The sequence below is a fragment of the Acinonyx jubatus genome, chromosome E1 (genome assembly GCF_027475565.1).
Source record: "Acinonyx jubatus isolate Ajub_Pintada_27869175 chromosome E1, VMU_Ajub_asm_v1.0, whole genome shotgun sequence".
Taxonomy (NCBI): domain Eukaryota; kingdom Metazoa; phylum Chordata; class Mammalia; order Carnivora; family Felidae; genus Acinonyx; species Acinonyx jubatus.
In genome coordinates this window covers 14943836-14956226 of record NC_069397.1, presented here as the reverse complement: position 1 = coordinate 14956226, position 12391 = coordinate 14943836, and the positions used below count along the sequence as shown (strand labels likewise).

Below are 12391 nucleotides of genomic sequence, written 5' to 3'. Positions count from 1 at the left end.
CCCTTCTACAGACAAGGAATGCAAGGGTTCCAAGGCCTTTGCACTATACCACATCTGCCAAAATATGAAAATAGTCACAAATTTCAATGCAGCGTGTCTCTTTGAAATTTCACAAATGAAAGTTAAACATATTTCATATTGCTTTAGCTGGATAAAATCCTGACCTGATCACAAATCAAGCTTACCAATGACAGATCTGCCCAGCTATTGTGCTAAATCGCTGGAAGAAGGGCTACAAACTGAAGATTAAATTTAAAACAAGATAAACCAGGATCATGGTCATGTTTTCTAAACTAAACAATTCAGTGTTCTAAACAGAATGGTCATAACAAGGTATGGGGTTAGACTATAGAAGCGTACTTGGGGAAAATCTTCCAAGCTTAGGACAGACACTGCTACTAACACCTAAGTCAAGTATTTTTAAAGACTTTTTTAATGTTTTTTTTTTTGGGGGGGGGGGGGAGGAAGAGAGAGATGGAGAGATAGAGAACAAGCGGGGGGGGGGGGGGCAGAGAGAGAGAGACAGAGGATCCAAAGCAGGTTCTGAGCTGACACAAACTGACATCATGACCTGAGCTTAACCACTGCATTCATCAAAAACACAGATCTACTCAAGACAGACAGACCTAAAACTAACATATTTGGCTTTGACACTATCAGTCAGGTCCACCGGTTGGTAGTTTGTATGAATCTAAATGAGATGAGTAAGAACAAATGGTCTTAAGTACAATAACCGTAAGGCAAGTTTGCATCTCCGAACAATCCTAGTTTATGCTTACGGTCTTAGCACTATTATGAATTGCTACCCCTTCGTTTCAAGGTATCCTGATTTGAATGATAAATTATGATGGCCCTTTAATTATTATGGCAGTTATTATGACCCAATTATTATGTAGTCTAACATGAATATTTAGTTAATGAGTTCAAACCACAGAATTATGTTGGCAAACCAATTTGCTGTTAACTGACCATTTCAGAAACAGTATACGTTAACTTTTTGCTACTGTTCCTCACTACCCCTTAATGGATTCTGTATGACAGCTCTCTAGGCTAGTATTTGGAACAACATTTGCAAATCATTTGTCAACCTCTCCCTCTCCTAAAAGTATTATGACTAAATCATTAACTTAAAGGTTGCATCCATCAAGACAAAAGGGGGGGGGGGTGGACAGAGGTTTTAAATAAAAGCAATTTGCAGAAATGCCTGGCCATACCTCAGCAGACTCTACAAACCGAGGAAACCAAGGAAACTGTATGCAAACACACATTTTGAGATTACCTAAAATCCCTCATTCTAACTTCATTCACTGTGCCTTAAAATGAGATTTTTTTTAAGTTTATTAATTTTTTTTTAATAATCTCTCCACCCAATGTGGGGCTCAAACTCATGACCCCAAGATCAAGAATCGCACACTATGGGGCACCTGCGTGGCTTACTGGGTTAAGCGTTTAAGAATCCAACTTCGGCTCAGGTCACAATCTCATGGTTTGTGGGTTCGAGCCCCACGTCGGGCTCTGTGCTGACAGCTCAGAGACTGGGGCCTGCTTCAGATTCTGTGTCTCCCTCTCCCTCAAAAATAAATAAACGCTGGGGAGCCTGGATGGCTCAGTCAGTTAAGCGACCCACTTCAGCTCAGGTCATGATCTCACGATTCGTGGGTTAGAGCTCCATATCGGGCTCTGTGCTGACAGCTCAGAGCCAGAAGCCTGCTTCAGATTCTGTGTCTCCCTCTCTCTGCCCCTCCCTCTCTCTCAAAAATAAACATTAAAAAATATTTTTAATAAGTAAATGTTAAAAAAAATTAAAGAATCACACGCTTTTCGGACTGAGCCAGGGAGGTGTCCTAAGATGGAATTGTTTTGAAAACACGAGGTTTCTTTAGAAAAGCGTGAAGATGTTTTATCTACTATTTATGACAGATACAAGTCAAGCACCAAGACACATTATTTGAACTACTAAAAAAGTAAGTATACAGCATTCCCAGCTTACTACCTTAATTAGTTACACATAGGTCTCTTTTGTGGCTTAGGAGTGGCTTAGAAGAAATAAGAGTACTGGTCTAAAGGTCAGCAGACAAGTTCTGGCTTTGCCATTTACTAGCCAACCAGTCATGTGGTAGAGAAAAAAAAAAAAAACATTAAATCTCAAATTCACTTTCCTGAACCATAAAATGGAAACAACATTATCTAGTTCACTGACACATGATATAAGTAAAAAAGTTTGTGAAAGAGGTTTGTGAAATGTGAAATTCTAGATAAATGTGTTCTATAAAGTCTAAAAGTTTAGCCTTTACCCTACTCCTGTCATTGCTGTTTAAACACACACTCGTCTTAAATATAAAAAAAAAAAAAAATTGCTGCAAAATCAGCTTTACAGCCTTCTTTTTTAAAAATTATGCTTTGGGTTAGGGGTGCCCGGGTGGCTCAGATGAGCGTCTGACTTCGGCTCAGGTCATGATCTCACGTTTCACGGGTTTGAGCCCAGAGTCGGGCTCTGTGCTGACAGCTCGGAGCCCGGAGCCTGCTTCACATTGTGTCTCCCCCTCTCTCTGCCCCTCCCCTGTTCACGCTCTGTTTCTCTCTCTCTCAATAATAAATAAACGTTAAAAAAAATTAAAAAAAAAAATGCTTTGGGTGGCTCAGTCGGCTAAGCATCTGACTTCAGCTCAGATCATGATCTCAGAGTTCGTGAGTTTGGCCCCACACAGAGCCTGGAGCTTGCTTCCGATTCTGTGTCTGCCCCATCACTGCTCATGCTCGCGCTCTCTCAAAAAAAAAAAAAAAAAAAATTTTTTTTTTTTTTTTTAAATTATGCTTTTGGGGACACCTCAGTGGCTCAGTCAGTTAAGCTTCCGACTTCGGCTCAGGTCATGATGTGGCTTCTCATGAGTTCCAGTGCCCCATCAGGCTCTGAGCTGACAGCTTGGAGACCGCATCTCCCTGTCTCTGCCCCTCCCCCGGTCACACTCTCTCTCCCAAAAGTAAACATTAAAAAAATTAAAATAAATCATCAAAACTTTTTAAAAAATTATGCTTTTGGGGCATTTGGGTGGCTCAGTGGGTTAAGCATCTGACTTCAGTTCAGGTCATGATCTCGCAGTTTGGGAATTCGAGCCCCACACTGGGCTGTCAGCACAGAGCCTGCTTCAGATCCTCTGTTCCCCCCCCCGCCCCGCCCCCACTCGTTCTCTATCAAAATAAATAAACTTTAAAAAATGAAAAAAAAAGTTTTTTTTAATTATGCTTTCAGGGGTACCTGGGTGGCTCAGTTGGGTTAAGTGTCCAACTCTTGATAACAGCTCAGGTCACGATCTCACGGTTTCCTGAGCTCAAGCTCCATGTCAGGCTCTGTGCTAAGCCTGCTTAGGATTCTGTCTCTCCCTTTCTCTGCATCCGTGCTCTCTCAAAATAAATAAATTTTAAGAAAATAAAAATAGGGGCGCCTGGGTGGCTCAGTTGGTTAAGCGTCCAACTTCGGCTCAGGTCATCATCTCACAGTCCGTGAGTTCGAGCCCCGCATCAGGCTCTGTGCTGCTATCAGTTCAGAGCCTGGAGCTTGCTTCGGATTCTGTGTCTCCCCCTCTCTCTGCCCCTCCCCCATTCACGCTCTGTTTCTGTGTCTCAAAAAATGAATAAACATTAAAAAAAATTTTTTTAAATAAAAATAAATAAAAATGTTCTCAGATCATCTTCTTAAAGTATTGGTAACTCATTTGTAAAATTAGATACATTAAGTTACCAGACTGAAATTTCACTTTCTACATTTCACTTGCTATATATACGAGGTTAAAGTCCAGGAGTGTTTTAAATATTTCATATTCCTTTGAACAAGCTTATTAGACAATTATGAAAACTCTGCTTGTTTGCACAGACTCTCAACATGTTTGTTTGTACTTACTGAATCCAAATTTTGCTCAGATTATGTGTTCTAGACCATACTAGAATTCAAATTGAGACCTTTTCAAATAAAGGTGAAAAGGATGCCTAGGAATGTCCGCAATAGTAAGAATTTACTCCCATCATCTCAAATTACAATGATTTCATTATATTCCATAGTTTGGGAAGCCAACAAAATAAACTGAAATTTGCCCACTGTGCACAATACTGTACAAAAGCCTAAAGTAGGGGTGCCTGGCTGGTTCAGTTGGTGGAGCATGCGACTCTTGATCTTGGGGTCATGAATTCCTGCCCCATGTGGGGTGTACAGTTTACTTAAACAAAAAAGTATTTTAAATGTTAAAGTAAACACAAAAGAGCATCCGATTTAATTAAATATGAAGGCTAGGGCACCTGGGTGGCTCAGTCAGTTAAGCATCTGACTTCGGCTCAGGTCATCTCATGGTCGGTGAGTTCAAGCCCCTAGCTGGACTCTGTGAAGACAGCTGGGAACCTGGAGCCTGCTTCAGATTCTGCATCTCCCCCACTCTCTCTGCCCCTCCCCCGCCTGGAGCCTGCTTCAGATTATGAAGCAGGGGAGCCTGCCCCCCCCCCCATTTGGGCTCTCGCTCGCTCTTGAAAATAAACATTCAAAAAAATTTTCTTTAATTTTTTTAATGTTTCTTTATTTTTGAGACAGAGAGAGACAGCATGAACGGGGGAGAGGCAGAGAGAGAAGACGACGACACAGAATCTGAAGCAAGCTCCAGGCTCTGAGCTGTCAGCACAGAGCCCGATGCGGGGCTCGAACTCACAGACCGTGAGATCATGACCTGAGCCGAAGTCGGAGGCTCAACCGACTGAGCCACCCAGGCGCCCCACAAAAAAAAAAAAAAAATTTTTTTTTGTTTTAAAATTAAGGCTAAAGGTTACCTGTAGAAGGGATTTTTTTAATTGTGTTATCCAATTCTGCTTATATTTATGCAGGGGAAAAAAACATTCAATAAAGTTAACTCCCATTAACTGAAATAGGAATAATAAAAATTATTATTGCCCTACATAGAATTGATAGTAACCTGCTTTAAACTCGTTACTAAAGTTACTCTTTATCCGTTTTTCTCTCCCTAACATCTATTAAGGAGTTTATTCACAACATGTTCCCACCTTCACTGCCTATAGAATAAGCTAGAGATGAGGCTCTGGTATTTTAAAAAGGACAGCTCTCAAGTAAATAACTCAGAATAGATGCATTCATTCACACAGAGAATGAATCAGAAGTGACCATCTAAACTTTACCCCTACCCCACAAGGAGCCAATCATCACAGGGAAAAGGTAAGAAAGGACAAAACCAGCAACTACCCCACAAACCCAATGTACTTTATGCTGACCCCTCTACTCTGAAAAATGTGAAAAGCACTTTTTCCGCTTTTATTTTTCCTTTTCTGTACTACTGTGGTTTGTGTATATGGGAATGTTAAGACTTGGTTCAGAAATGCTTAAAGGTAACAGGCTTGCTTAAAACTGCTACAAATGTTAGAAAACCTATGTCTTAGACTACTAAGTGATGCCGTTAGATTTAATCTCCAAAGTGAACACTCCTACCCCAAACTTCAATATTTCCTATCTGCAACCCCCAAGTGTCCTTTTCCTGAACACAGCTTAGCTCTTCCTCCAGTACCATTAAATAATCCATATAAATTGATTCCAATTCCCCAGAATATAATTAAATGATGCTACAAAAAAGTATTAGGTTCAACAGAGTATGCAACATAACAGATACTGCAGGAACCAGAAAAGCCAGTATTTACTTCCAACCCAAAAACAAATCATTCAAATGCACTTCTTCTACTCCCCACACCACATATTGTTCAGTGACTAAAACTATGAGGAATTTTTGTCACCACAAAACTGAATTATTGCACTCAACAAAGGAGTGGACACAGGTAGAGGCTGCTTCCTGATGACTGCTTTCCTCTTCTTCCCAATGAATTCCTCCCTATCTTGTGCCCAACAGTCACAGGAGTTCCTTCCCACCTGGTAGATCCTATTTCCTTCCCCCTTTATATCCTGAAGGAGACACTTAACGTTTAAATAACTTAATGAAGTGGCTCTCTCTAGATAACACTATGTTCAATAACCAACAGGGCTTTGGTTAAAACTCCTCACCACCCAGCTCCAATATTATCACTAAACCATCACTTGCTTGGAAGCTACAATCATGAGCTTCCAAAATCAGTTTTAAAACAAATTAAAAACAAAAAGCTTCTTCCACACCCTTTTTGGTTTTGGCAAAACCTAAATCCTAACAGACCAGAGAGCATTCAAATATAATTTCAAGTTTCCCCCCAAGGACACTAATAGATTGAGAGGAACCTATCTGGTGCCTAAGGGGGATGAAGAAAAACTTCCACAAGGAGCACACCTACATTGTTTCACTTTTAAACACAGAAATAAAGACAAATCTGACCTTGAGCTGTACTTCCCCATCTTATTTCCCTCTCCCTCCCAACAAAAACCTTGTTCAATACAAATAGGTATGTAAGAATTTACGAAATGCAATTGGAGTTCCTGACCTTTTCTAATTTTCAAATTCTTGAATCCTAATATATGATGATATACTAAGACTACCCCTGAGGCTATTCACATGACCAACCTGGCATTCAAGGAAAGCATGGGCCCTACATAACATTTTGAAAAATAAGTGGCTTCAGTAATTATGAAAAAATCTGAAGATCAATGGTTGTTTCCAACCTTGTCTCACCCCTGAACAGAATTAAAACCACAGAAACCACATATAAGGTTTTTTGTTTTTATAATACTACAGTTTAACGGATGTGGGGTAATTCAAGTTACCTAGGTCCAAAATGGAGGAGGTAAGGGCAATTTTAAAGAGCAGCACCCTTTGACGACTAAACAGACACAATGGACATTTCGATCAAGTTCTAAAAAAAATGACTCAAGAACCTTTAGGGGCAAAGGAGCAATGAACAAAGAACTGTTCAAATCTGTACACAAAGCCATTTCTTTAAAATAGAAAACAGAAAATACGATCTGATGGGATGCCCTATGTTCAAAATCCAATAACCAAACCCTCAGCTGAGGGCTTCGGGTAGGTTACGACCTCCCCATTAAATACAAACACGCATTCCAAGCCGGGGGAGTCAACCAAAATACAGTTATTAAACATTATTTGAAATAACTTTATTTTCCAACAGGTCTTTTCGTTTGTCATAATGGTAACTGTAAACAGTAAAGTCATCATTTTTACAAACTGGTAAACTGAGGCACGGGCATTTAAAGGACTAAGAATCATGGTCTCCTTGTTTCCTGTTCAATGCTTTATCCACCAGAACCTGTCTCCCCCCCCCCCCCCCCCCGCCGGCCGTCCCCAGCTAACGATGCCAGAAAATGATTACAGGAACTTGCGAGCTCTCCAGGATAAGTCCGAGGAAAGGGACCGTGAGCGAGGTTTTTCTAGACCTCCCCAGAAGAAAGCAAGGTTGACTGAACGTAAAGTCTAAAAATCACTCAATACAAGGTGTGCCGGCCTACGGAAAGGAAATCCGATCGCAGCATCTCAGCTGGCCTCCGCTCAAGGATGAACTGCAGTGATTCCCACTGTCCTTCCCCACCCCTCACCCAAGACGGCCCTCCACCACAAACCCAAAGAAGCCCTCCGCTCGCAAGGATTCTCCTTTGTGAGACTCCACAGCCGCCGCCCCACATTGGGCCTCCGGGGAAAAGCCACCGCCCCCACCCGCCATATTTCCCTCAAAGGCGCCCGCGCTGCAGCTCCTGGTGCCACTCTCCCCCATGTGACGGGTGTTTCTTCCCCCATCACCCCACCCAATTGTTCGCCACATCCCAAGATGGCCCAGAGGTTCCCCTGGGGATTGCTCGAGCGGAGACAGCACCCGCCATCTCCTCCCCCTCCCCCGCCCCGGGACTCGCCCTCCCCCCCCAGCCGCCATTTTACAACCAACTCCTCCACCCTCTCGCCTCGGCCTCCAGGCCCGCGAGTGTCTGCAACTGAGGACGCCAAAGGGGTCAAATTCCTGGGCCTGGAGCCTCCCACCGCTCCGGGAGCCCACAGGCCATTTCCTGCTTCCCGAATCCACGTCCCCGGCCAGGTTCGGAGACGATGCCGCCATTTTGTCTCCTGCTCCCGGCCTCTGTGGGCGGCGGCAGAGGGTCCGAGAATTCCAACCCCCCGTAACCCCCCCAACTCACCGTCGTATCGCTCAGCCTGCTCGGCCAGCTTCGCCTGGTACACCAGATCCTCCCGATCATCCATAGCGGCAGCGGCTCCGGCAGGGTCTGCGCGACGGATGGAAGCGGATAGTGTCTCCGACTCTCTCAGCCTCTCGCTCCGTGTCTGGGCAGCAAAAATGGCGGCGCCTCAATCCGGGACTTCCGCCTGCGCACGCGGACAACTGCTCAGCTCTATGGCAACCGCTCCCTGGCAACTGGCGCGGAGGGGGGAGGGGGGCGGGTCCAGGAGCTCAAAGCCCGAAGAGGCTGGAACCAGCCAGAAGCCCCTCCTCCGTGGGCTCCGCAGGCGTTGGAACGTTGAGGCGGGAACTGCGACGGCTGGGAGGGAGAACTATCCCGAGAGATTGAGGGAAGAGAGAGACAGCGCGGGGGAGGCCGCCTGGACGGCTCCTGAAGCGAGTGAGCCAGGGAGCCTGGGCTGTGACCGAAGGCCGACCCCTGGACGTGCGGGAAGAGAGCCAGAGGCTGTAACGGTTTTTATAATGGCAGGCCTTCCTCACTGAAACCAACTTCTGTCCTACCTGCTCCTGTATTTTTCAGCCAAACCCAGTCCTGGGACATTTTCACACCCTTTTGACACCAGGGTTAAGAGTGGGGCTCTGCTATAATTGGTAGGGGAAAGGGGCCTGCAGATTTCACACCTCAACTTCATCCTTGCCTTTTGCAATCTTTTTCTTCTTCCTTTTTAGTCTTCTTTTTCTCCTTAGGCCCACCATGGATAGGAGAGGGAAGTTGTTAGAGAAATCTGGTCTGGAGTGCAAGGTGCAGAAGAGTGGGACCAATATTAAATCGAGATGGAGGAGGCAGGACTGGGAAAGAACCTGGCCTGTGTTTCTTCCCAATGGATTCCCAGCACCTTGTACTCAATAACATATTGGTTGCATGACTGAAGCTCAGGTCAGAATACAAACTCTGTGGTGGGATATGCAATAGATGTGGAATAAAAAGTAGATTGGAAACAAATTATGAAGAGTCTTGTATGGTTAACTAGGAAGTTTGCACCTTATTCCGTGGGCACAAGGGAGTTATTTTTTGATGATTTTACGTGGAGGATGATGCCATCATGGATACACTTTGGAAAGATTAATAGAGATTGCATGGGAGGCCTTGCAGTCCCCATGATCCCAGAACCACCTGCACTGCCCAGCCATGATCAACCCCACCATGTTCTTCCACATCGCTGTGGGTGGGGAGCCATTGGGCCACGACGCCTTCCAGCTGTTTGCAGACAAAAGTTCCAAAGACAGCAAGCAAACTTTTGTGCTCTGAGCACAAGGGAGAAAAGATTTGGTTATAAAGATTCCTGCTTTCACAGGATTGTTTGGGATTCATGGGCCAGGGTGGTGACTTCCCATGCCAAAATGGCAGTGGTGGCAAGTCCATCTGTGGGGAGAAATCTGATGATGAGAATTTCATCCTGAAGCATACAAGTGTTGGCATCTGTCCATGGCAAGTGCAGGACCCAACACAAAGTTTTTCATCCACTTTGCCAAGACTGGATGGCAAGCATGCGGTCTTTTGCCAAGTGAAAGAGAGCATGAGTATTATGGAAGCCATGAAGTGCTTTGGGGCCAGGAATGGCAAGACCAGTAAGAAGATCACCATTGCTGACTGTGGACAAATCTAATAAATTTAACTTGTGTTTTATCTTTTTTGGTTTTGATTTGTGTTTTATCTTAATGACGAGACCATTCATTCTATAGCTCAGGAGAGCACCCCTTCACCCCCATCTGCTCCAAAAATCCCATAATCTTTGTGCTCTCACTACAGTTCTATGGGTTCCATATTTTCCTTACTCCTCTCCATGTCTAGCTGGATTCCAAAGTTAAGTTTATGATGATGAGGGGCTCCTGGCTGGCTCAGTAGGAAGGACGTGCAACTCTTGATCTTGGATTGTGAGCTAAAGCTCCACACTGTATGTAGAGATTACTCAAAAATAAAAAATCTTTTAAAAAGGTTTATGGGGTGCCTGGGTGGCTCAGTCAGTTAAGCTTCCGACTCTTGATTTTGGCTCAGGTCATGATCTCACAGTTCATGAGTTCAAGCCCCACATCAGGCTCTGTGCTGCCATCGCCAATCCTGCTTGGGATTCTGTATCCTTCCCTCTCTCTGCCCCTCCTCCGCTCACTCTCTCTCACTCTCTCTCAAAATAAATAAAAATAAATTTCAAAAATAAGTTTATGAGGGGTGCCTGGGTGACTCAGTCGGTAAAGCATCCAACTTGGGCTCAGGTCATGATCTCATGGTTTGTGAGTTTGAGCTCCACATCAGGCTCTCTGCTGTCAGCACAGAGCCCACTTCAGATCCTCTGTTCTCCTCTGTCTCTGCCCCCTCTCCCCGGCTCATTCTTCCTCTCTCTCTCTCAAAATAAAAACTTAAACAAATTTTTTAAAACATAACTTTATGATTATGAAATAAAAATTAAAACAAGGTTGCACAGCTGTGATTAAAGAAAGGCTACAATAATACAGGTAAGAGTAATAGATGGTTGCAGGAAAAATAGGAAGGAAACGACAGATAGAAATAGTCCTGCAGAGAAAAGCCTCAAGAGTTCATAGCTGGGGGCACCTGGCTGGCTCAGTTGGTAGAGCATGCAACTCTTGACCTCAGGGTTGTGAGTTTGAGGCCCACATTGGGTGTAGAGATTACTTAAAAATAAGATTAAAAAAAAAAGTTTGTAGCTGTTCAGATGTGTCAATTTTGTGAAGAGGAAAAAAAAATTAAAATTGACGGGTAGGGAAAGCTGCTGACGGAATGAACGGAACATAAATGAACAGAGACGTGACGGAATGAACAGAGACATGAATTCCTTTTTGTACATGTTCTAAGGTTCTCACAGATCATCAGGTAACAATTACCAGCATGGAATTGGGAGGCTGCCACGGAAGCAACTAGAGGATGTGTGCAGGTAGAAGACCAGAGAAACCTTGAAGAAGACCTGCTTTTAAGAGATATTTGAAAGCAGGAGACCCAACGAAAGAGATTGGGTAGCTCCTTATTGCCTTTGAAACGAAGCCCCTTTACACTTTAAACATACTTATCAGGGGCACGCCTGGGGGACTCAGTCAGGTAAGCCTCTGACTATTGATTTCTGCTCAGGTCCTGATCCCAGGGTCGTGAAATCAAGCCCCAAATTGATCTACACACTGAGCTTGAAGCCTCATGCTTAAGATTCTCTCTCTCCCTCTGCCCTTCCTTCCATCTCTTTCTCTCTCTAAAAAAATAAAAATAAAAATAAAAAACAAACAAACAAAAAAAAACAACTTATCAATCTTAATGGTAAACATGAAAATCAAAAAGACCTACTAGGTTCCAGTCCCAATTCTGTAAATAAATAAACATGTGACCTTCAGCAAACAGTATGTTCTTCTGTAAGTTAAGGAACTGGGAGATCGTATGATAGGCCACAAAAGCAGTCTTTTTATTTTTAATATTTATTTATTTTTGAGAGACAGAGACAGAGTGCAAGTGGGGGAGAGGCAGAGAGAGAGGGAGACACAGAATCCAAAGCAGGCTCCAGGCTCTGAGCTGTCAGCAAAGAGAGGGATGTGGGGATCGAACCCATGAACCATGAGATCATGACCTGAGCCAAGTCAGATGCCCAACCAACTGAGCCACCCAAGCACCCCACAAAATGAGTTTTAATAAATGCTGAAAGATTGAGGGGCGCCTGGGTGGTGTAGTCAGTTAAGCGTCCAACTCGCTCTCAGCTCAAGTCATGATCTCATCATTTGTGAGTTCGAGCCCTCCATCGGGCTTTGCACCCTGCAGTGATGGTGTGGAAACTGCTTGGGATTCTGTTTCTCCTTCTCTCTGCTCCTACCCCACGTGTGCTCGCTCTCTCTCTCTCTCTCTCTCTCTCAAAAAGAAATATATAAACTTAAAAAAAAAGTTAAAAGAATGCAATCATACAAAATATCTTTTCCTATCACAATGGAATGAAACTAAAAATCAATAATAAAAAGAAAACTGGAAAATTAACAAATATGTGGAAATGAAGAAACACTTTTAAATATTTTTTTTAAGTTCATAAATTTATTTTGAGAGACAGAGAGAAAGAGTGCATGTGCTTAGCAGAGGGGCAGAGGGGGAGAGAGAGGATCCCAAGCAGGCCCCGTGCTGTCAGCGCAGAGCCAGATTGGGGGCTCAATCCCAAGAACCAGGAGCTCATGACCAGAGCCAAAATCAAGAGTCAGACACTCAACCGACTGAGCCACCCAGGCGCCCCTGAAATAACACTTT

At 43.8% G+C, this 12391-nt stretch overlaps 1 protein-coding gene across 3 annotated transcripts in view; it reads right to left on the bottom strand.

The window, feature by feature from the left end:
* Positions 1-8292, bottom strand: part of YWHAE (tyrosine 3-monooxygenase/tryptophan 5-monooxygenase activation protein epsilon) — a 52801-nt gene extending 44509 nt beyond the window's left edge. The window contains exon 1 of one of the 3 annotated variants that reach the window (XM_027034624.2): positions 8108-8292. In XM_027034624.2, the coding sequence (XP_026890425.1) occupies positions 8108-8171 (64 nt within the window). In that variant the 5' untranslated portion in view covers positions 8172-8292. The remainder of the gene's footprint in view (positions 1-8107) is intronic. The other 2 variants (XM_015081382.3, XM_015081380.3) reach the window with 2 other exon arrangements.
* Positions 8293-12391: the final 4099 nt, after the last annotated feature.